The sequence below is a fragment of the Plectropomus leopardus genome, chromosome 13, assembly GCF_008729295.1.
Source record: "Plectropomus leopardus isolate mb chromosome 13, YSFRI_Pleo_2.0, whole genome shotgun sequence".
Classification (NCBI taxonomy): domain Eukaryota; kingdom Metazoa; phylum Chordata; class Actinopteri; order Perciformes; family Serranidae; genus Plectropomus; species Plectropomus leopardus.
The window spans coordinates 7,003,886-7,030,015 of NC_056475.1; the positions used below are offsets into that span (position 1 = coordinate 7,003,886).

The following is a 26,130-nucleotide window of genomic DNA, read 5'->3' on the forward strand; positions in this document are numbered from 1 at the left end:
TTAACCTCAGCGTTGTTAAAATGTAAACAGAGACGACGCTTGCCATGGGTGATACAGGCGGCTGCCTAGGGTGCCATTCCAAGGGGTATGTTCGAAATTATGCTCCGAAAAAAAGTGAGTCATCACTGTCTAAAAAACACACAGTCTAAGTTAAGTGGACGTCAGAGAAGTGTATTTGGAGATAAATAAAATAAAATGAAATAAAATAACAGAGCTCACAGAGGTTGCATTACAGACACATTTTGACACGTTCAAGTTTTATTCTGTAAAAATAAAAATTGAATGTGCATGTTTGTTGCATAACGTAATCTTGTGTTCTCTGCAAGAAATTTGAATGAATGCAGTTTTTCATATATAGTAAAAAGCCTTTTGAAGCAGTAATTCTGTTGAAGACACAACCGCAACACAATAACGTTTAAATGTAAGGTATGCGTGGTCTGTGGAGACGTACAATGCCGACAGTTTTCTGGCGACTGGGTTGGATGTTTAGCTTTGAGCTGATTTATTTTTGCACAATGGGGAAAAAAGAGCTCAAAGCGATTGTGTTGTATATCAAACATGTTATATGTATACTGTATCGCCAAACATTTTAGTTCACCCAGGCTGCTCCTTTGGTAAGGGAGGAGAAAATAAGAAACAAGATTGAGGAGAAAGGGTCACGGCTGGCACAGAGATTGGAGTTGAAAAGTGAATGTTGACTGTGTTGTATCGCATTATTTTCAGACCCCTCTGCCTCTCAGCTCTTTCTGGCTTTTTCTGTTGAATCTTGCAGTCCTCACAATGGCAGCAGACATGTGTCACTGCATGCATCTTTGAAAATATGTCATTAGCAATACGGCTGTACTCATTATCTTCTCAGTAAGCCTAATCTAAACGAATGAATCTGAATTTGTTTAAATAGACGCCAATTTTGTGTTTAGGGGCACGCTTAGTCCTTTTCATTGTGTCTGTACTGTGCAGCACAAAAAAAAATGTTTCGACTTAAAAACAGACAGAATGCCAACCTTTTATACTTTCAAAATAATTTATAAATTTCCAGAAGCACAATTCTACCCTCCGGCAATTCACGACTTGGCCAACAAAACAAATTTGGACACACATGGCTTTCATATCTGACTGTGAGGTCATCATTCAACCACCGATTTCAAAATGCAGACAAATAAAGGCCTTGAGCAATATTTGAATGCACATTTAATGATCCTAAAAGAAAGATAGGGACGTGCGTAGGCGCAGATGTTGACGGTCGTTTCTCTGTCAGCTCTCCGCAAAATTTGGGCTAAATTTAAGGTGGTGTTTCCAATGTATATCAGCAACTGTAATATGTTTTGTTGGCTTAATCCTGACCAGAGACACTCTTTTCAATATGCCGAATTGACAAAGTAGTGGAAATGTGAGTTGCTGTCCTGTTCCTGCTCAACCTGAGCCACAAAGGAAATAAACACAGTGGATCACTGATATGCATTTTTCATCACAGATGAGATATGCAAACAAACTGCAACGTATCCATCCAGTGACACAAGAGATGGAGCTAATCAGAGTCTGGAGCATGTTCAAGGACACTATCAGTCTGTGGTGGATTAAATTTGTAAAACAACAGAAGCAAATGTACCAAAACCCACGGTTAAATCTATCCACAACAAGAAATAATAGATTAACTGAACCATCCAGAAACATGGACAAATATAAAGCAGCAGCTAACAATGTAAAAAGAGAGTAAAAAAGAGGACTAAATAACAAAGAAAAGTTAAAAGGTCTGGTGGATTTGCATTTCACTGAAGTTGTGCCTTATATGATGTGACAAATGATTGACTGAAGTTATTAAATACAGTCACACATTGTACTACAATACAGATACATTCACCTAAATACTAATTTTATTTGTTAGTTTTATATGTTATAGTCCACCTCCCACCTGATACAAGTGTCAAAATGTTGTTATTTCATAGTTTTTCTCATTCATTATGGCAATGTTAGACAAATGATGATATATATTAAGTGTATTGACTACTATTACCACAGAAAGTAAGAGCAGAAACGTGGTCCATGCAAGTACGAGAATGCAGAAACTTCAAGCTACGCAAGATCGCTTTGCAACTGGCGGCATATTTCGGACACTTCAGCACCTTTTCATTCATACACATCCCATCATCTTCTCTCTCTCTTCTGTGCAGTAAGATCAACAGTGCACAAAAGAAAATGCCGTGTGTGTTTACTGCTGTGATCATGGAAACACTGTGATTAGCTTTATGTTGCCCCTTTGAGGACAGGTGTTTGTAACCTCCACCGTGGAGCCGGGGCTATGTTTCTACTCCGAGTCTCTCTTCCCCACATATCCTGCACTTTGGCATAATCTAATTCCTGTTCCAATCTTTACAGCTTCAGTTTTAAAATCTAACTGGCAAACTCTGACTGTCCAGCGGCCAAAATCTAGATAAGAGAAGAGAGTTGATGAAAATCTTGATAAACTCACGTGGGTCGCCTAATTACCTCCACTGACAGCAATTAAATATAATGAGCAGCCATGAGCGGTGCAGAAATTGGTCTGCAGCCCTTATTGCCCTGGGTTTTGCCTCTCAGGCTACAGACAGTATCTCCTACCTTATCAATGGAAGGTTTGCTGTATGTAGATACAGACGTAACCTGCAGACACTACTCAGGGCTTAAAAAATACCCCCACACCCTTTGCAAATTTTTGGAGTTTAGAGAAATCTATTTAATCTAATCAATTTATTATCACTGATCATAAAATGTCAGGCTTCTACCAGTGAAGCTGAACATGATTTTAGGATGCAGATATACAGTATTTCTGTTTTTGTGATTGTTGTTTCTATTCTGGCATCATAATGGGTGGGAAACAGTAAAATCAGTTTAATCATAACTGGAATAACATGAATGTACACAAGTGCAGAAAATGGGATTAACTTTTTTTTTCAGAAACAAAACCTACACCTTATTCGCTGTTACATAACAAGAATTCAATTTTTCAAAGAAAGAAAATGATTTATTGTTTTAATTATCTAAGATTATTAGTTTGTGTTTCTGGATTCAACTTTCTCCTCATGCATTCAGTAACCTCTAAATTTACAAATTCAGATCATTAGTAAGCCTGCTTCTTTGTAACAGGTCCTGATGCTGCTGTACATCAGCACATACAGTGGAGCAGCATTAATTCACAAACCTGTTGCTGTATGTGTGTGTTATCCAAGGCTAAATCATATATTAATTTAATGCAGGCTGTACAGTATGAACTGTGTATTTGTTGCTTTGCCTATAAATAATAAAAGTAGCTCTTAACTCTGTTGCAGGGATGACAGTTAGGTACAAGTAAAAGCAAAAAAAATAAATAAATTATGCTTTACAGAATATCAGCCAGAATCACAAAACAAAATCCTAGAAGGACTGAAGTTGTCCTTTCTAACAACCACTGTAATCCTGTTGAAGCAATATCTTATTGTATGAAATCGTGACTGACAAACATAAATGTAATCAAAAAGACGCAGAGAAAGACCCACTCGTGTCGTTAGTATTTCCTCTCGATTTCACTGCCTGTTTTCATACTGTAGTCTCTTCTGTCTGGACGTTCAGTATCCTTTCTTGAGATGTCAGGGATCTAAGTATATCTGACACTGTCTACGTGCTGTTATAACGTGGACATGTTTATCAGAGTCAGCTAGAGAAATTAGTGTCACCATGGTCCTATTTTGTGCAGACAGGATCTGAAGCAGTAGTGTTGCCTTATTAGACACAGTTGAGTGTGTCATTTTGCTGCCAGTAATTCCTGCTGAGTGCTGGGCTTTGAGCCCAGCTCCTCTGTTAAGCCTGATAATTGTGGGTGAATAGACGTCATATTTGTTTTCTTTTTCCCTTTTTGATCCATTAAAAGGAAGAACCATAAAGACAGGGACCAATTAAAATAATGGCACTGGGCTGATGATAAACAATTTTTGGCTGTTTCAAGTGATGTGGACTTTTTATGGTTTGGCAGATGAGAAATTAAATCTTTGTTCGACAAGATCATAAAACCAAGAGGGTTTATTATTCTTTATTCTGCGTACTAATATATCAGAATCCTCTTTATTGACTAAGTATGTGTCCACATACAAGGAACTGTGGCTCTCAATATACATACACAAAAATAGAAATACACCTAAAGACAAGGAGAACGAAGCCGAACAAAGATAGTTAAGATCATTATGAACACAGAAGTGGGTGATGAATAGTTGAATGAAATGGGCACTTTAATAGGTAAAGTAATGTACATAAAATGGGTAGTTTGGTCATTAAAAACCTAATTTTAGTCATGCCCCACAGCGTGTGTTATGGTAAATGGTAAATGGACTGCACTTTTATAGCACTTTTCTAGTTGTTCGACCTCTAAAAACGCTTTTGCACTACTTGATACATTCACCCACCACACACACATTCACTCACTGGTGGCCGAGGCAAACGTACAAGGTACAATCTGCTACTCAGTAACCATTAACGTGCGCTCAAACTCCAATGGCACAGCATCAGGAGCAATTTGGGGTTCAGTATTTTGCCCAACTATACTTTGACATACGGACTGGAGGAGCCTGGAGATCAAACCACCAATCTTTTGATAAGAGAAGGATCTGCTCTACCTCTGAGCCACAGCTGCCCAAATCTGACCTAAAGGCATCCTTTTAGCGTCTTTATGAGACACATTGGGCTTTCAAACAGCTCATTCTTATTCCCAAATCGACAAATAACAATGCTTTGTCACACCCCTCAGTGTGTGATAACGAAGCATAAGATACCCTTTAGCATCTTTATGAGACACAGCGGGCTTCCAACTAATTTAAATAAACCCATCCACAGCAATATTTGATTTGATTAAAAAAGTTCATATAGGGTGGCTTGGTCAAACAAACACAAACTTTCACCCAGGACACTGCTGTTTGTGTCCCACGCAAACAAGTATGCGTCGCTATTTGACAACTTAGTATGAGAATTCATTGATGTAAACCTGTCTGTGTCAATACTTGATGCTGAGCAAATGATTGTAACTCTATAAAGAGTGAGAAAGTGCACGTATGGTGGGAGGGAGGGGAGGTGAATGGATCAAACAAACAAGACCTTCACCAAGGAGACCCCAGTTTTTTCCCCTGCAAAATCAAAGGTCAATGTTGGTTTAACGTCACGTCACTCACGCACTTACATCCTGTGTGAAACCAAACGTTGACATTGTTTAATGGTAACCTTGTGTCACTGCACACTGACATCACTCATGTAACGTGTTTTCGTCATGCTATATTATTGTTATGTAACAACTGTCCTTATTTTAACTCAAAATATCTTTTGGGTTAAAAGTTTTTTTTTTTGCTTAAACTAACTGCAACCAAACACAATGTGTTTGTGTCACATGGATATTTTAAGGGAGCCCTGTGCGTTGCTATGAGACGCTGAGGGGCATGACAGAGCGTCGGTGTTTGACAACCTGGGGGTTGCAGATTATACACGGTGTATTTACAGAGTACAGTGTATTCTACTGTATGTACATGTTAAAGCACAGAGGTTTATTATTAAGGATGTTAATTTTACTGTTTGTTTTCCTTTCTGTGGGATAGAGTATACTGCAGAAACAAGTGAACTGCCTTTTTTCCAAAGACAGAGGGACTTCTACTTATCATTTTACAATATACTATTTCTATTATATGTATATGTATGATTTATAAGCGTATATTTATTCTATTGCCGTAAACATCTGAAACCACAGTGGACAAATTAGATTTCAGTGCTGTCAGTGGAGGCAAATATTGCCTGACATGCCTTTTGGTCACTAATGGCTACTCAGAAGGATTATTAATAAAAGCAAAGTCAACATTTTTAGACGGTTCAGCAACAAATTGTAAAGTGCATACCACATTCCTGGGTCTGCTGTGGTTTCCCCAAGAATCAAGACTCAACACTTTGCACCAGTGTTCATCAATCACACCGCGAGAAATCAATTGTAGAAGAGGCACAGATAACAATTTCTCTCTGATGTTAGCCTCAATGGACCAGAGGGTCCATACAGAACAGCCATGAAAATCAGCTTGCATACAGCCAAGGACACATCTGTCACCTTCTCTGTCCAATTACTAAAATAATACAGAGAGAATGATTGACAACCACTGCTTTTTATTTTTGTAGAAGATTGGTGATAATTTCAAACCAAATGTTAATTCTACAACCATTTATAGACACTGTTTTAAAATGCAACACCTTCATGGCTGTGATTTTTCCTAAATCCTGAACAATCTCAACCAAAGGGAGCAGAGCGCAACACTGCATTCTGCTACATAACGTAAAATTTTAATAAAGCATTTCGAGCACAGATAACATACCATTTGTTGATTTGGACATCCATGTTTAAACAAATATAAAATGCTCTACATAGCAAGATTTACAAAAAGTAAAAATAGCAAGAAATTTGGCATTTTAAAGACAGCTGTAGTCCAGTGTCATGCATAAAGTGTGCTAAATTTCTTCATCATAGTTTGGTTAAGTAGACTACTACGGAAAAATGTGCATTAGAGAAAATAGTTAAACTGCATCTAAAATTACTGGCCACTCTCTCCAGTTCTTCACTTCCCCTTCCCCCTTACATGCGCTATATACCTCATCTACCTATCTACACTCCACACCTTGTAGCACACACTCCCACATACACACTCACACTTCTTTTCCTTCCGGCTCCGCTATATGTTCTGTATAGTGTCTGTTGTTGTGTGATACAGTATGTTCTGTTTCTGTTGACTAAATAAAGACCAGTAGTGAAAAAAGAAAGCTTGTGTTACAAACTGGGTGGATAGAAGTTACAGTTTTAAAGGGCATGAACGATGAAACAAGGACTGAAACAATCAGCTGATTAATCGCTTAGTCGATCCACAGAAAAATAATTGTCAACATTTTTGATTATTGAAAATCTGTTCATTTTGCCAAAGACAAATTATTGATATTTTCACTATGAATTGATTTTTATTTATTTTTTTTTTTTGATTTGGGAGTTGCACAAAACAAAATATTTGAAGATTTGGGCTTTTGTGGCGAGCACTGTTTGTCATTTTACAACATTTTATAGACTTCACAAATAATTAATCACAAATATAATCAATACATTCAAAGAAAATAATCTTTAGTTTCAGATATGAATGAGACACTGCTGAGTTGCATTGTGGGAATTGTAGGCTCAAGCTTTTTTAAACAAACTTCCTCCTTAAAAAGAGTCTAAAAGTCAGGGTATCTTGGCCTCTGCTGCTTCACTAAGGACTTCTTTTTTTATTTATTTGAGTTCCCCAGTTTTTAATACCGATGGCCTATGAAAATCAGTCTTTTTTTCCATACAGGCAGGACGTAACATATATTTTCACTTAGGTGCATTATGGAAAATGTGGGATCCGGTGTTTTTGGAGCTTGACCCAAACAGGGACCAAAAGGCCTCTGTTGCTTTCACTTTTGAGTCCCCAAATTTACAGAACAAAATAGCTGGAGTACCCCTTTAATGACTCAACAACCAGTTTCCTTTGAATTAGTCATTTTGGACACATTGTGGTTTCTTTATTACTGCCAAGAAGGTTCTGTTTATTTGTCACCAGGATTATGGAAAAACTTCTGGCCTGAGTTTTCTAAAACTTGGTGGAAGGGTGTAGCATGGGCCAAAGAAGAAGCTATTACATTTTGGAGCAGATCCCAATCACGTAGTGGATACACAAATTATTTTTCACTTTCATTAACATTGCGAGGACATTTAGTGTTGGCAAAGGTTTGAGCCCTCTGAATGCCCTTCTAGTTATTCTTGTTTTTACCAAAAATACTTGTCTTCTGTCCTTTCTTAAGACAGTTAAGACACCTTAACTGTTTTAATTTGTGGTTTATACTCATTTGAGACATTTCAGTCATATTGATGTCTGTAAACACATATCACAAGTATCTTGTTAGAGCCTTAAAACTACAGTTTCAGTGATGTTAAAGAGGATCGCATGAATTATTGTTTCACTCAGGTTTATGAGAAATCTTCACACGTACAGGTAGAGTGTCAAAAGGCTAATTTTCATAAAGCTAAAAGCAACAGTAATTAAAGTTGACATTTATGCTGTTACCTGACAGCGATGATATGATAATGGACAAAACGATCCTCAGCTGTGTTTTCATGAACTCTGCTCCAATTTAAGCTTTTACCTCCAATTGAGCCGGCGACCTGAATAATCTCAACACCACACGAGGTCAAAGAAAAGAAAACAAACACTACTTTATAAAAGCTCCAGATATTTTGCTTGAGGTTTCAGTTTCGTCATTAAATTCTCTCTACATGTCACTCTGAAAAACCCTTCAGGTCTTTTCTCTTTCTCAGCAGGCACCCGCATGGCGTTGTTTTATTTGGTCAATGTATGAGTGACCTTTCCCTTCCGTGTGAGTCTCATTGATTTGCTCTTCAAAGGAATGTAAAACCTCTTACTTTTAGTCAGTTCCCCTATTCTCTTCAGTGTTTCTCAGGGTGACAAGGGTCTTTCCAACTGAAGTGACGCTGCACTCAATGTCTCATACATGTTAGAGACAAAGATTGGATCTAATGATCCATAGAAACGACTAAGTAGAGCGTAAAGTTAAAAGAATTAAGGTGCTCAGGAAAAGTAGACAGTAGTTTAAACCTGTATGCTCCTGATATTTTTAATAGCTGTCACATGGTTTTCACACTTTGTTAGACAAAATTAGTGTCGTATCGCAATCCAACTTGTCACATGCAGCAGCTTGGTCAGAGGCTCTATGCTTGGACCTTTTACGCTCTATAGGTGCCTCCCTAGAGTCAGTTGTGGACATGTCAGTTTCTATGTCAATTTCTAATCAATGCCTGCAACAACGTCTTTCAACAAACTTTCATTGCTACAGGACAGTTACAAGACAACAAGACTGTTTTACAACCAAGACTACTTTGGGTTTAGGCAACAAAACTAAGTGGCCTGACATTTTACTTTGTTCCCATCATATGAGGCAGGACAACCTGTAGTGCGTAGGTCACACTATCAAAGCCTCCTAGCTTGTCTATGACTTGACTTGTCTATGTTTAATTCACAGGGGCTCAAGCCGATGGACCACAATGGGCTTTCTGACCCCTATGTCAAGTTGCACCTACTGCCCGGAGCCAGCAAGGTGAGTAAAAACTGGATTCGACTGGATTTTTTTTACTCTCCATGATTACATTTTTTTATTTAACCATTGTGACAGTTTTTGGACTGTTATTCCCAATTAAAGTGAAGGTAGTTGCCTCATTTCCAGGGTTTACTGTAGCTCAAGTTTGCCTTTTTCATGTTCAGACTAGTTTAGCATAAAGACTGGAGGTATTCCACCTAGCTACAGCTACCCTGGCTCTGTCCCCAGTGTGGTGCCATGTCACTGTTGCAACAGCCCAAGTCCAAAGTCCCATTAGTGTGAAAAATGTCCCATTGAACTGTAAGCACAATTCTCTGACAACTCTTATTCTAAAATGAAACACCTATTGCTCCAAAGTCCTTTTCATCCAAAAATACACACTCCTTGCAGTTAGTTTCAGTTTCCTAGCAGTGTTTGAGCCACTGATCCCAAGTGTTTTAATCATCCCTTCACAGTACTTCTCAGCAACGTTTGAGCCGTGAGTGTTTTTATTGACTCTTTACAGCCTTTCCCAGTAGCGTCTGAGCCATTGAACCTGGCTGTTTTTGTTACTGAACAGTCCCTGCTTTTCCAGCAACTTAAGTGCTACTAAATGTTGGCGTTTCATGTCAAAACGTGATCTTTCCCAACTATAATCAAGTATTTTTTGTGCCTAAACATAACCACAGCTTCCCCACAGCATTTTTTGAGAAATATCATGCATATGTGGTTTACAGAAACATAATGCAAACTTTTTTTTTGGCTATTGGATTGTCTAACAGCAGGGGGTGTACATTTTGGGATAAATCGGACTTCAGAGCAATGAGTGTTTGTTATTGGAATAACAGGCTGTCAGAGAAATGGGTTGTCTATCCAATGGGATATTTTTTTAACGTTGCTTCAGAATTTCGGGCCTTCCAACAATGGGTATTCCCAAGGGGAGTAATGGGCTACCAGCACCTCAAAGGTCACATATTTTTTTAAAAACAAAACATTTTTACCATTTGTTTGAAGATCCATTCATCGCTAAAGCGATTTCCATGCAAGAGAGAGCCAATGGAAAGTTTTAAGGTAATCAATGGAATGATCAATATTCCATTACTGACATTTTAGGTGTATTGATTGATTCATGATGATTAATTCACAATGTCAACTCATGCATGGATTAACAGCGACACGATTGTGTGGTCATTCATCCCGCTATAAAATGAAGAAAACTCTGTCTGTCCGTCCACATTCACTTTCTCTTTGATGGGTTGCTTTTTCAATCGGAAATTGCACCTGGGCATTGAGAATAGAAAATGCCATAGCTAGAGACTGACGAAGCCCTTTGTTTCATTCACCCACTGCCCATGTCCATTTTTTATAAAAATACTTCATAATTGCAGCTGGAATGACAGAAATGTGTTTAAAAACCTGTGTTTAAAAGCAGTTTGTTTACTCCTTTATTTGCATTTTTTGGCAAAGTCTGTTCCAAAATACAAGAAGCCAGTCAATATCATAGACACAAATTTTTAAATGTCCAACTTTGCGGCAGAAACAGCCTGGTACAAAAAACAGTTTTTTCACTTCTGGCTCCAAAAATGCCAAAAAATGGTGATGGCAGATATACCAATAAATTTATGCCTTCAGAATGGCACTTCAGAAACCAGTGAGTGAAATCACGTAGTTACGTCTATTATTCATACAGTCTATAATGTAAAATTGCCACCATAGGAACAGCAGTTACATAATATTTAAAACAAGCCACAACATAACCAACGCTTGCATTCATGTCATCAGCACCCTACGGTACTTACACAAATAGCACTATCCCCCTGGCTGTATGAGTCTTCTCTCCTGGCAGATATAATCATATACATTTGTAAAAAGAAAGGCTGAAAATTTCTCAGTTTTCTCTATTCAACATTTTTTTTTAAAACTTGCGAACTAACTTAAATAATAGAGCAGTTTTGTAATTCCAAACACGATATAAAGCTGAGGTTATATCACTATAAATTTGACAGACAGTGCAGCTGACCTTGCTGTCAGGAGCATTCAACACTTGTTGAGTGTTAAATTCACACTCTGTTGACCGACAACCCATCATAGTGACCAACAGCTCGCTGGACGACATAATAACCAGACACACTTTGCTCCTTTGTTACTCGACCTTCGAAATATTTGTCTGAGGCATGAAACATGATTCATTTGCCAAATCTGAATGATATGGACTTCTTTTCGAAGCTATTGAAAAAAAGAAGTTTCTTGCTGCCTCTGCATGCGAGTGAATGTGCGATAAAGTTTTTGCACTGACTCTCTTTTATTCATAGCTACTGTATACCAAATGTTTCACCTGCACCAGTTAACCTCCTTGTGTTCCCCTGAAAACATAATACAGTACCTAATCCCAGTCAGTCATCGACAGTTTAAACCCGGAATAATTGCAGACATTTCAGTGTGTTTGATTGTGGTCTCGTGGGAGATGAAACTGTGATCTGGCTTTGCAGCAGAGCGTGAAACTTCACTTCTGATTAGAGAGCAGGCAGAACTTATGACCTCTTTAGCGGGCCTTAATGAGGCTCTTAGACCGAGCCTAATGATTATTTTGAGAGCAAGCTGAGAGAAATATCAGAGCAGAGAGGAGGTGACGGCTCCTTGTTTTACCGACAGGAATATTCAAAGGCCTTTGTGAAGCCTCCTGCTGAGACAGGAGACAAATCCCTTGACGCCACATGCTCTCATGGACTTTTATTTCATCCACCAGTCAAATAATCCATGACATATAAATACAGCAACGCAGGACACAAAGAATGGAATAGCCTTCACTTAAAACCAATCATTGGAAAACGATACACCTGTCGCACTGTGTGGGTGACAAACGATCTCAGCTGACTGCAGAGCAGAAAGCAGGCTTTCCTCAAGAGCAAAAACTTTGTCCCTAAATAACTTGTGTGCTGTTCAGAAAGTTTTTAAAGTAGCTATATTTAAATCAGCTTAGAGAGTGCATTTTAAACAGCACCACGAGCAAGGCATACAGATAACCTGCTTCTTTTCTTTTTGTAAATGTGGGTTAAACTTATAGAGTCGAGTCGGCCACTCATTGTTACATCTAATCTTTTAGATATTTCACTCCTCTGATGGATTTGAGCTCGCCCTTTCTGCAAATGTGTCTCTATGCTTTACACTTCACCTTCTGCGCCCCAAAAAAGCTGTCAAAACTTTAGTTTATGATTGCTAACACAGCCTCCTTAATTTTCCACCATGACAAGAAAAAGGAAAAAAAGCTGCATTTGTAAGCTCCTTGGATGGTCTCATTCCCTGAGTGAGAAAATCATTCTTCTAACTTCACTGATTTTATGTGGATACAACGGGAAAGCTACGAAGATTGTGTTGTATTTTATTGCTCAGAGCATTTAAATAACACTGATAAAATTTTGGAGCTTTATAGTACAAAATTACATGTCCAAGACTTGTTGCTGCAGCAATAACATCCCCTAAAATACTAAAATACTGCTTTACTTGACAAATGCCAATAAAAAACCTTTCTAACTTATGTAGGTCACTATGTGGACAGCAACTGAGGTTACCACCCAATTACATGATACAAATTACACGTGAGCAAAAAAATTGACATGCAATATATGAATTACTAAAAAGTTTCTGAGCATCAACTGAAAATGTACTTTCGTCTGCCATTTTTCCACACGTGATGTCAACTTGGCAACCCGCGGACCAAAGTTTTTGCCAACTCTCTGACATATTGTCACACCTTGAGGGTGTTTTCTCGTTACTTTTCCTTGTTGAAAAATTTCTTTTCCAAATATGCCGACACCACATCACTAGAGGGAATAATCTGGAGAAAACAAAAAGAGCATTAAAAGAAAAAAGGCCAAAAAATTGCTGCCATAACGATTCACACAGGACTAATCACTGAGACATCCACAGCTTCTCCAGCTGCAACTGTGCCACCAAAAGTGCTTTTTTTAAACTCCAAACTCCAACAATAATTTTGTGGGGTTTGTGCCTTCACCAAACCAAATATTAATTAGTGTTGTTGAAGTATATAAGAAAATGTAAAGTTAGTGTTTCTGCTACACCATAGCATACAAATGCAACATACTGTATGTTTGCAGAAAAATACAATGCCAACGTTTCTTTTCTGGCAGTTGGGTTGTTTTCTTTTTTGCGGACAGATGTTTCTGATGTTTTATCACAGAATGATGACATCTCATTCACTAATCTAAAATGATGAATAAATTATAATTAAAACCTGGGTTAAAAACCACACTTAACACTGTGAATAGCAGTCATTATTGTGAGCAATTAACTAAAATATCCATTTGGAACAAATGAAGTCATGATTCAGTGCTGATGTAATTATATGTCATTTACTCGTAAAGGTTTAAAGTGTGTTTAGCCTCAAACCACAGCAACTGAGTATATGCAACTAATTCTTCCTTTCTTCATGTGTGTCTCTGCAGAATGGAGAGCAAACAAATGTTTTCTAAAGCCAGACTGTCATAATCAGGGCTTTTAGGTTTTTGTTGGCTGTGTAAACTGTAGTCTTTAAATACACTTTACGGCAAGAAATCATTTGAATCATCTTCAGGGTGCGATGAATATACACGGCAATCTGGTCACCGGTTGTTGAGAAATCTCTGGACTAAATCTGTTGGACGGATATTATCACAGATGATATCTACAGTTGGCAGATTTCTCCCGTAACTCCGGTGATTAAAGGGGTGGAGCGGTCCAAATGCAGACCAACAGCAGGCAGACTGTTGATTTGTTTTATGGGCCTTTTCCATGTGTTGTGTGACAATTATTACGCTACTGTCTCATCGCCGTCGTCAGGCCCGGGGCCTTTCTCACTTTCTGAATGGCTAATTACATATCCTCGTGCTGATAATCACAACTCTATCTGTGCATTCTCCCTAATTAGTCAATTTTTAAATTTCAAGATCACAAGTTGTGTTACAAAAAAAGCACAAAGCCCAGCGTCTGCACACACGCAGCAGTCAGTAATTTATTCCAGTCACATTTTAAGAGATTGAGAACGTTACTGACCCTGTTTTTAGTACATACACTGCACAATAAAAGTCACAGCACATTGTCAGGCTGAGCAAACAAAGTGGCACTGCTAACAACAAAGGGTGACATTATGACTGTTTCCATCTGCCTGCAGAAATCTAACAGATGCATTTAGTTTATTGGAGTTCAGAGTTCAGAATAACCTCAGTCTTGTAGAGAAGTAATAATGTATCTGTCACTTATATGACAGTGAGGAGTCAGTTTGTCAGAGCCGCTGTATCTCTGCTGATCCGGAGAGTTTGAAATCATCAGGTTTGCAACAATAACAGCAGCAGAGTTTCTCAGCCGTATCATGAAATCTGCTGCGACAGAAATCATTTTCCCATGACAGGCTCCTCTATATCATTCACAACATTTTTAAATGGTTTGTTGCTGTGGTGTTTATTCCTTATCATATTTGCCAGGGACTAAAAACTTTTCTGGGCTGGTACAACATTTAACTTTGAGTCAGTGTTCCAACACTTTGGTCTCAAGTTAAACACCTGAACAACTACTGAACGTATTGCTGTGAAATTTTAGCCTGGTGAAACCATCCATCAAAACGGAGAAAACCGAGCAAGGTGTCGGTAAAAACAACTGCTTTTCATGGCACTGTCTATGGTAGAAAAACAGTGATGGGTTGTTGTTTGTTTGTTGCTATAAAAGATACTTGTAAACTAATGACCAGTCGCTAAAACAAAAACAAAAAAAAATCACTTTTGTTGTTTGTTTTGTTGTATTTTGCTCTCAAACAGTGGTCTATAGTTATCTCACGCTTGGCAGGGATCTTGCAATGGTAAAGGCACAGATCAGGATGAATTATGAAACTCACAAAAAGTTAGAAACCATAAGATTCGCGTTTCCATTACGCCTGGAATAAATCGCATGCATGAGCAGCACGTGACGGCAACCTTGCTGAACTGTGGCGTGTTTCACGCTCACGGTTGTGACGCTTCTGCAGGGATGCCTGCTGCTGAGTCCTGCATTTCCACATTTAAAAGCACATATTCCACTCATTTACAAAGTCGTGCAGGCTCCTGCACTGTCAGTAGCACGCTCCTGCAAATGTTTCACAAAAAACAGAGACATTGTAGGGGGACTTCTATTTTGAAACGGAAGCAGGAAAGTTTGAGTAAAAGATATTAGTTTATATTTCCTCATTTGTGTGACAGATAAAGACATTGTTGTAATGTCTTTATCTGGATGGATTTGTAATTTGTTATCGCAACCAAGTTAATGCACTTAATTGAACTTTGCTTTTAAATTTGTCCTGCGTTCGCAGTGAATTTTCTCAGAATATGAGTAGCCTGTCTGGTAAAGTTTAAAAAATAATCCACAGTATATTATACACTGACAGAAATGAATGAAGCAAACAGTTGCATGGCTATTCATCCCCCTTTCACATGCAGTATCTTTCAGGTGCCACTACACACATAACAGAGTCTAAAGTCAGAAAGTTCAGATCATATATGAACAAATGAGATGAGTCTGAATTAGAAGAAAGGGAGATGTGGGAGAGGTAGATGGATAATCACAGCTTTAGCTTTCAATAAGCTGCTTTTGTGGAGTGTACTCATTCACAGGATCTGTATTAGATTTGAGGACTTTAATGAAAGGATTATATCAACCTCAAGGCCTCCTGTCAGACGCAAGCAAATTAAAGCAGTCACTGTCTCAATACAGATAAAAAAGTGCGGCATTTTCTATGTTGAAGACACACTTTCGTCTTACACACGCAACATGCTTTTGTGGTGGGACAGCAGTGTTTGGGGGCTAACATGTGGAGACCCGTGAGACCTTTTAATGGCCCTTACACAACAGATCATAAGTTATGTGTCTTCAAAAGCTTGGCTCATAGCGTGATGATAAGAGAAGCGGCCTTCACAAGTGAGGCACATCATTAGTCAGTGGGTACATTAGGTCAGCCAGTTAATGTTGTTTACATTGACGGAGCCTTGCACTGACATACCCTCACTGTGGTGCTCCCCTGAATCATAAAATATACGATTAGTCTTCTCCTCATGTGGGTCTATTTACAGCCCCGAGGAAACTGCACAAAATATACAGTATGTACTCCTGAAAACTCAGACTTCAAGGAACTTTGTTGACCACAAGTTCAACCCCCTCTGTGTTGACTTTTCTTGATGACATGACTTTGGTATTTGCTTACTATGCATATTGAGGTGAGATTCCTTATTAGCCTCTCAGGGTTTCTTAAATCTCACCCACGCAACTTATTCTTCTTTTGTTGTTGTATGTCTGTTGTCTTGTTTGTGCAAATAAAATTGACCTAAACCCATCGTAGCTCATTTAAACAATGTCAAAGAATTAAATTCATCTACAGCCGCCCCTCATCATTCTAATAATAGACTGAAAAGACATCAAGCAACATGTCAGACTGTTTCTGTACTGGGTTTAACTCCTTAGAAGCAGAGAGTGGTCATCACGTCTGCAGGTGTGGTGCCTAAAAAGTGGCTTACAAGACAAGTCATATATGATTATAAAAAGCTGCTTGCAAAAAACACCCTCGTTTGATGCCTAACAAGTTGCGTACAAAAAAACACCCACATCTTGTGCCTAAAAAGCTAAAAAGCCAAAAGTGTACAAATACACTGTGCTTATCTTCACCACACCACAGACTGTATGAGTTGTAGCTTCATACAAGTACAGCTGCAACAATGACTTGATCAATCAATGAGTTGTTTGGCAAAAAATTATTTGTTTTGATATACATTTAACCTTTTTTCCACTTATTTTTGTTTTCTTGTTTTTTAATGATCTTGGTTTTTCCGGGTTTTTTTTCTTTTTCTTTTTTTTTTTATTAATTTTGAGTTTTGGGGGGGTTCTAATTTTTATAATTTTGAGGGTTTTTTTGTGTGATTTTTAACATTTTGAGTTTTGGGGTATCTTTTTTATATGTTTTTTCATATATATATGTATATTTTTTTTTAGAATTTTAAAGTTTTTGTATGTTTTGTTTTTTAAATATCTTTCTGCATTGGGTACTACTTTAAGTATATTTTCAAGTAACATTTTTTATGCAGGACTATTACTTGTAACACTACTGCTCAGTACAGTTCTTGAGTAGATGTACTTGGCTACTTTCCACAACTGCTTTCCAGATGGATGTTTTATTCCTCTGGTATGTATAAAAATCTTTTACGGGTGTATCAGACAAAAAGCCACTGAGTCACTTTATTATCAAGAGTTGCATCCATAAATACCAAAGCTGACATCAGACTGTTGCAAAGCATTTCCACTGACTCACTTTGTCAGAGTTGCATCAATTGCAATCTAGCGAGGTGATGAAAATGACTGTGACAAGCGACACGGCTGTATTAGTGTGATATTGTGTGGGGAAATCCTCCGAGCACGCCGCTGATGACAGGGTGAGGACGATATGATGACACTGTCTGTGTTGTGAGTCATGGGTGAGGACATGTGATTCTGGGGAGTTTAATCAATTAGCTGTGTGTGATTATTTGCAAGTCTGATGGCAGGGATCCACGTAATGTGGCTCTCGCTGATTGTCCCTCCCTCAATCAGTGGCTGATTCCCACAGGAAGGGCACGCACACGCACGCACGCACGCACGCACGCACGCACGCACACACACACACACACACACACACACACACACACACACACACACACACAAAAGCTTTCAAAATGATGTTTTTAGGGCTGATTATCACATTTTGTATAAAAATGCTAATACCATATTTTTACATCTTTTAACTTTTTTAATGATTAAATCTGAATCTTGTGTGGGTTCCATTAAGTATTTTTTTTCCCTCAGTACTTACTTTTTAATAAATAACAAGTTCTTCAAAGTTTTCAATCTTTTTAGAGCAAAACATCTCTGAAAAAACATTTACAGTAGTGCATTGATCAATTTATTTGGGTAACTGTGGACTGTCCCTGGGACTGTGTTTTTCTGCCAACTCCTATTGGAATATGTAAACAAAATCATGTTTTCATCAAGTTCATCAAGTTTCTTTTGCTTTATGGTTTTTATTGTTCGTAAATACTACTTTTTTTCTGTCTGTCTGCTTGTTTGCATGATCATTTCTCTTTTTTCTTTCTTACATGTTCAACATAAATTTCCAAAATCAAATCACAAAGTCAAATCAAGGATGCCACCAAAGCATTCACAAGTAAGGTATTCAAATGATTGGTACCCAATGAAGTACTCTATTAGTATCACTTTAAGAGTATTTCTATTGCTATCATAATTTTATAAAATATACCCAAACCTATGAGATAAAAATGCTGTTTGTAATGCAATTTCCAATCAAATCTAATATGTGATATTGTACCTGTCCATTCAAAGCCTTCATCAGTGTCTAAAACAATGTCTCTGTTCACTATGAAGGTCAAGGTGTTCTGACTGAAGGGGGGAACCGCCCTGTTTGGTATTTACTAAGTGGATTGTTGGCAGGACGGCAAGAAGCTGAAGAAGTGATCAATTGAATTATGATGTAATGGGCAGGGATGTCAATAAATCATGAAGCTGGCTGACCGGAAGTTATGGCCCAATAAGTAGGACGCCCTGAATGGTTCAGATCTGACCACGTGTGCTCAACGATGAATCCCACCTGACCATCAGTCACCTATTAACATTGACAACACCCCCAAACACTATATAAGGCCATGTTTTTTAACACTTAGATATGGCCAATACGAGAGGCATCACACCAAAAAAGTTTGTAATAAGAAGAACTTCTACAGCAGTGAAACTGACATCGGCCAACTGCGAAATAACGTTACAGAAAATGTGATTTCAGAGAAATGTATTGAAGTATTAAGGTAAAAGTGCACATGCAAAAATGTTTGAATACATTTAATAAAATCGAAATGATCAAAAAAATTAAACGGAAAAGCATCAAATCCTCATGCATACAGTATGAGAAGCTGGAACCATGACTTTTTTTTTGCATGAAAAATGACCTTCACGATCATCAAAATAGTTGCCAAATAATTTTCTAATTTATTGACTAATTGGTTCAGCTGCGTTTGTAGACTTTCGCATGGTTTGTGTTAAAAATGTCTTATTCTGAAAGAAGTTGTGTGATAATATTAGTGGAATAAAAACTACAATATTTCCCTCTGATGTATAGTGGAGTAGAAGTGAAAAGTGGTATGAGATTAAAATACTCAAGTAACCTAAAAGTGCCTCAGATTTGTACTGAAGTAAAGTACTTCAGTAAATGCATTTAGCTACATTCCAGCACTGGTCAGCACAGGGACGCACAGTAACTGAATTTACAGTAATTGGGATCGAATAAAAAGTATAGTATATTTCTTTAGCCTAGAAATGTAATAATCCAGTCTTGATGATTAATCCAAAACATCATCCAAATTTGATTATATGACATTCATGCAATTTTAAAATGTGCCTTAAATGTAAAAAGTATTTTTCTTTGCACTAGACAACAATTTGTGGACTGTGAAAGCAACATGTTTTACTCTTATCCTGTTACAAGTGCTCTTAACCACTCGTAAGAATGTCTCTTATCTAAGGGAGGAACAAAAATAAGAAAACATTGGTGAATCCCCCAAATCAATGGGTACTAACAAAATAAGAACCTATCATGGATACGAGCAAAAACAAGTGAAAATTTGTTTGTATATCGGTACTTGCATGAGGCCCAGTGTCAGTGTGAAAAAAGCAGCTGCTGGTTTTACTGGGGTGATGAAAGCTACATAGATAAGTGAACCTGCAGCAGTTTTCTTTTCTACACATGTGATCAGCATTAAAGAGGAAATAGTTCAACACCACCACCTGCTCACAGATGGAGTTCAGGGCTACAAATGAGCAACCGTCACAAGTCATTTCAGCACGCTGAGGCTACACAGTCTTTGCTCTCAAGCAAATTATTCCAGTATTTTTGCATAGACCCCTGGATCTCTGCAGACTTTTTTAAAAGCCCCCTCGTACCTGGAGGAGATGAGCAGAGAGGTAGTGGGGCTGAAACACAGTCAATCATTGAGCTGCGGGTGCTCACACTGCAGTGTCAGACAGTTCAATGACCCAAATTTAATCTCAACAGGTCCTCCTTAAAAATCTTTAACTAAACCACTCTAAGGCTGCCGACCCAAAACTGTGTTTGACTCCTGTGTCTCACAAATATAGTCTGTGTTATTTGTTTAAAACTGGTTGAGCATGATATTGTCTGTTTGGTTTTAGGCTCAGTTTTTAATCACATCTCACCCTGAATCATAGAAATGACAGTCAGTACATAATCTGGGTTGTTTTCTTAGACTCATTACAAAGCAGTTTTAATAGTCTGACATATAACAACATAGGTCATATGTCCATGAAATATTGAAAGTTTCATTTAAATCAACCAACCACCAGATGCTACAAATGCAAAAATGGGCATGGCATCACACAAATTAGACTATAAATCAGAAATTGTCTAATCATTAAAAGACTTGCAGAATATGTTGAATAATTAAGTTAAAATCAGTTTTCTCAGCTTTCTATTTGATTCATCAATGGTTTAATATATTACAGTTATTGTCTCCATGACTGGAACATTGTTTTCCAAAAAAGGCGCTGACAGAAAGAGAAACAGGCTGAGCATTAAATGAGCCATTGTAACTATCTTTGAACTTCAGTGTATTCAACATCATTCACTCCCTGCATTGCTTTGATTACGCCTGTCACTTCATGTAAATGCAGTGTGCTGTTTGTTTTTCATTCCAGACACTGTTCAATATGCAGCAGCGAGTTTGTGTTTGCGTGTGTGCCACCAGACGTCAATGCATTGACGAATGTCCACCAGGGCGGAGAGGCTTTGTACATTTTCAGGGGTGTTTATATAATTCTGGCAGCGTTTCAATAAAAGTTGCCACCTGAGAGATGAGCTCTCTTGAGCTGAAGGAGGAGAACCCGCAGTTAATCAATGACGACGTTCAATCCTGTTAAATGACCACAACTTCTCTGTTTGTCTTTCAGGCCAATAAACTTAGAACCAAGACCCTGCACAACACACTCAACCCTGTCTGGAGCGAGACGTTGACCTACTACGGCATCACCGATGAGGATATGGTCCGCAAAACACTCAGGTACCCTTAACTTTATTATACCCATTTTGCTCCCAGAACAAAGACTAGATAATGAGAAGACTGATGGAGGAGAAGGAAAGAGCTTGTGATGGCTGATTCTTTTCTTAGTGCTGCTGGCGAGTAATGTGACATCTAATATGTGCACCAGTAGCACTTTCTAAACTTTAACAAAGGAATAACATGTCAATCACAATCATTTTACCTCCTCTGTTAAATGGCAGCTGATCTTGTCCGCTGCTCGGATGGTGAGGAAATCTTGAACCTTATTATGTTTACTATAAGCAGACATTTACGTCAGCTGTTCTTTTTCTTTGAATTAGCCGCTAATTGCTACAGCTGCTTTTTTGATCCCGCATGGTGCAGTGCACACATAAACACGTCTTCAAAACTTTGCCTTGAACACAGATCTTGTTACAGTGCTGTCACTCCCTGCTGTCCCTGCTAAGAAACAAGACCACTTTGTCCCCCCTTTCCACGATTGGACTTTATATACAAAACGGCAAAGTACCACGATGGCGTGATACTCCCACCTTGAACAGGCAGCGTGAATATTGAACTATTGAAAAGAGCAAAAGGGGAGGAAACGATGGAAGGAAGAAAGTCAATGAGAGAACAGAAGGGAGGAAAGGACAAAAGGAAATAAGAGGAATTTAAGGGGAGAAAAGGGCGGATGGAGGGAAGGCAATGAAAGCAATGAAGGCAATGGAAGGAAGAACGGAAAGAAAGAAAGAAAGAAAGACAGAAAGAAAGAAAGAAAGAAAGAAAGAAAGAAAGAAAGAAAGAAAGAAAGAAAGAAAAAGAAAGAAAGAAATGTAATTAAGGGGGAGGAAAGGAAGTAAGAGGAGAATGGAAGGACAAAAATGAAAGTAATGGGGGGAAGTAAAGGAAGGGAGGGAGGGAAGACAGAAATTCGACAAATGTCGGAGAATGAAAGATGAAAAGACATGAACAAAATTACATGAAAGAAAAAAGGAAGCAAATAAGAGGATGTGAATCAAAAAGAGGAAAAAAATTAAGAAAAATGAAATAACTGGAAGAAAAATAAAGAAAGGGAAGAAAAAAGAGGAGAAATGCCTCTCCGTGTGTTGTTATATTTTAGTGTCAGCTGCTGCTGTTTTGTTCTGAAAGGCTTTAGAGAATAATTTTCAGGGAGCAGTGAAGTTTGACAATGTCTCTTCTTCGTGGCTCCTGAGGTAAATCACTGCATTACAGCCCGCTTGTGACAACAACCATTTTACCCAGAAATGACTGGTGTCGTTGTTTATCCTGTGTATTCTTTTTCACTACAATTTATGATGCCTGTCTGTGCCAGAGCGAACCTGAACGTGTGATAGTCCCTGATCAGTTAGACAGACAGGAAATCCGTTGTTTGTGTACTCTCCAAACAGCACTTTTGTTTGGGTGAGATAACTTCCTGTTTTTGTTGGTTATTTGTATTTCACTATAACACCTGAAAATAGACTAAAACCTGGAACAGAAACGTAGTTTCCCATGATAAACATGACACTGTTACGCAATGGAAGTGTTACTTCACTGTTCTTTGCTCCTTTATTTTTACCAAAGTGTTAACACTGTAGTAGAAGTAGGTTATATAATCATATGTGTAATTATTTCAGGAACTACAGTACAGTATTTTGGTCTGTCATACACTGTAAAATCTGACAAGTTGATTTTACTTTTAAAAAGATTAAGGAGATTGACAGCATGAAAATTGTAAGCAACTATAACTAGAAGTCTTAATTTCTGTTAACTTTATATCTAATTGTGAAGTTTACTTAAAATGTAATTATATGTATTTAATTTTGTGAAGGTGCTGCAACTTTTGTACCTTAAAAATGACAAGTTTGATTTTATCAATCTTTCTAATTTTAAGCAACTTTGGTATATCGAGTTTCCAACAGCACCAAAAGCGGGTGTTTAGAGTAAAACATTGGTGGGATTTTATGATTGTGCCATCAGAAGCAAGTGTTTTTTGCGAGACATTGGTAGCATTTCCAACCATAATTGTGCCACCACAAGCAGGTGTTTATAGCAAGACTTTGGCATTTCCAGCCGTGATTGTTCCAACAAAAACTGTTGTTGATAGCCACCAAAATTGGATGTTTTTTGGTGAGAGCATCATTTCCACTTGCACTTGTGCCACCAAAGGTGAGTGTGTATAACGAGACATCGGTGGCGTTTATAACTCTGACTTTACTACCAAAAGCAGTTGTTTAGTGAGCAATGGTGGCAGTTCCAGTCATGATTGTTCCATCAAAACTTGGTGTTTTTTCCGTGGGGTGTCTTTGCAGCGTTTCCAGCAGCAATTGTTCTCCCAAAAGCAGGTGTCTATTGTAAGATATTAGCGATTGAACCACTAAAAGTGGGTGTTTTAGCCACCAAAAAGAGTGGTTTTAGCAAGACACTGGTGGCATTTACAGTTGTGATTGTACCACCAAAACCAGATGTTACAAGCCATAAAACCATCTTTTTTCAACAAAGCCAAATGGTTGTTGCACCTAAAAATTACCTCCATTTTTAGAATATCTGCTATATAATAACATATAAATGACACATGCAGAAATATTCGATGCCAGTATATATCCTGACATCTACATTGATTATGTATTGACACTACAAAATGCTAATATCCCCTCTTGCAACATTTCTCTGTGATTATGCAAAACAGCAAAATACAGTAGAGCTAAACTATTCAGTGTCTATTATTATGGGAAATAGCGACCGAAGCATCATTTCCCCTGAGCCTCTTAGAAGCATTCAACACTACTGCATCATGGGATGTAATGAACTTTTCAGCATGGAGACTCCAGTAGCATTCTTACTATAACTGCCATTCAATTGGATGTTTATCCATTTATGAATAAAAGACTTTATTGGATTAATGGCTGAGGAATGCACAAGTGTGCACTGAATCATAAAATGTTGTGATTATTGTGTAATTAAAATTCGGTACCAATATTTTTTAATAATTTATTATATCTTCAAACCTCATAACTTATTTTTTTAAAAAGCATGTGTACTGTGTCACGCAGCTGGTGAGTAATTGTTAAATTACTGTTAATAACTGACAACCTTATCAATGCTCTGCAATTATATAATGGTTATTTTGTGCTGCAGGAAAAATATGACTGTGTTGTTAGTGCACTGAGCACCACAACAACAATGAATGTCAGTAACATCAGCAACTTCTCACAGATGTGATCTGATCGACACTCGTCTGTACACAAGCCAAAAAAAAACCTATTCACATAACAGCGCCTTGATGAACCATTTTCCAACAATACTGTGAAACGCCTACACATTCCCACACAACACTGTTCATTTCTTTTTGTAAATTGAAATTTGAATTCATCACCACCTGTCCATGTAGCAGATAAGTTATTTTTTTTATCCATCGTGTTTCATTGTGATTCCTACAAGCTACAGTGCTGACACGTATTACTCATACCGCTGGGTGCACAAAGGCTGCATGTTTTCCTTCCACATGGTGGCTGATTATGCAAAGGAAAAACACTTGAAACAAACAGTATCCCACTACATGGGCCTGATGCAGTCATGAGTGCGAGTCATGTCATGTCAGGGCTGTGAGTGCTTACATAGACTTGCTTTCTGCATTTATTGAAGACGTACTGTACATCCGCCGGGAGCAGCATTGTCCCACACCAATAATTGACATTCATTATAAATGTAATGAAATGGTAGAGAGGAATATAGATCTCCAGTCTGGAAAGTAAAAATGAAGCTCAGAGTATACGTGTGCCTTTGTCCTTGGTGGTTTGAATAGAGAGCTGCCTTTCAGTTCACCATCAGTCAATATCTTTTCAAAGCAGTTATACTGTGCATGATGGTGAATTTCATGTTTTATTAATTGAGGAATACACTAGCAAATGTACACTAGTGTTTTCAGAGGGATGTTATTATGCATTAAAAAAGTATTGTGTTTATGTGCATGGTGGAAAAACAGAAAATGGGCATATTATACAAACAGACTGAATGTACCATGCACTGCGGCACAATCCAATTCAAGCTGCACTAATTGAGTAAATAAGATGAGCACAGAAAGATAAGTTCAAGTGGAAGTCGTGATTTGTTTGTGAATGCTTTTGACACGAGCAGGAACAGTGTCATTTTCCTATCATCGGAAACATCTTGCTACATCTTCATCCTCTCACTTGAGTCTTTTGATACATACATGGCTGAACGCTTCCTAATGCATAATTACTGCGTCATCGTCTGTCATGCTGATCGAGCCTGACAAAAGTCTTATGAACCTCTCCACTGCAGAACTGTAAGGTTTTGCTTCAGCGCTAAAAGGCCCAGAGAGTCAGCGGGAGCAGCTTTAGAGTGAAGAGAAGATTTTTGGTCAGAATTGAGTCCCTGTGACGGAGGATGATGAGCTCCAGGTGGAAAATGACTGTATCTTATTGTCTTAAGCCTTCTTTCAGCAACAACCTGAGCTTCACTTCATTCTCATTTTCCTCTACTCGCTCTGTTCTTCTTCCCCTCGCAGGATTTCAGTGTGTGATGAGGACAAATTCCGCCACAACGAGTTCATCGGGGAAACGCGAATCCCTCTCAAGAAGCTGAAGCCCAACCAAATCAAAAACTTCAACAACTGTCTGGAGAAGCAGTTACCTGTAAGTACAACAAGCCGCACAGTATTTACTATGTATATACTATACTACACTACACTACACTCCAGTGTATACTATACTTACTCTAGCGTATACTCTACTGTACCATACTATATTATGCTATGCTATAGTTTACTCTAGTATGTACAATACTGTACTATACTCCAATGTATACTATACTCCAGCATACAGTCTATTATGCTACCTGTTCCTGTGTATACTATGTATAGTCCAGTATACAT

At 38.1% G+C, this 26,130-nt stretch overlaps 1 protein-coding gene across 1 annotated transcript in view; it reads left to right on the forward strand.

Annotated features, from left to right (window-relative positions):
* The window catches only part of doc2b (double C2-like domains, beta), a 142,625-nt gene that overhangs the window by 93,151 nt on the left and 23,344 nt on the right, over positions 1–26,130 (forward strand). Inside the window, exons 3-5 of the mRNA XM_042499800.1 lie at positions 9,076–9,150; positions 21,145–21,254; positions 25,765–25,891. Of these exons, the coding sequence (XP_042355734.1) occupies positions 9,076–9,150; positions 21,145–21,254; positions 25,765–25,891 (312 nt within the window). The remainder of the gene's footprint in view (positions 1–9,075; positions 9,151–21,144; positions 21,255–25,764; positions 25,892–26,130) is intronic.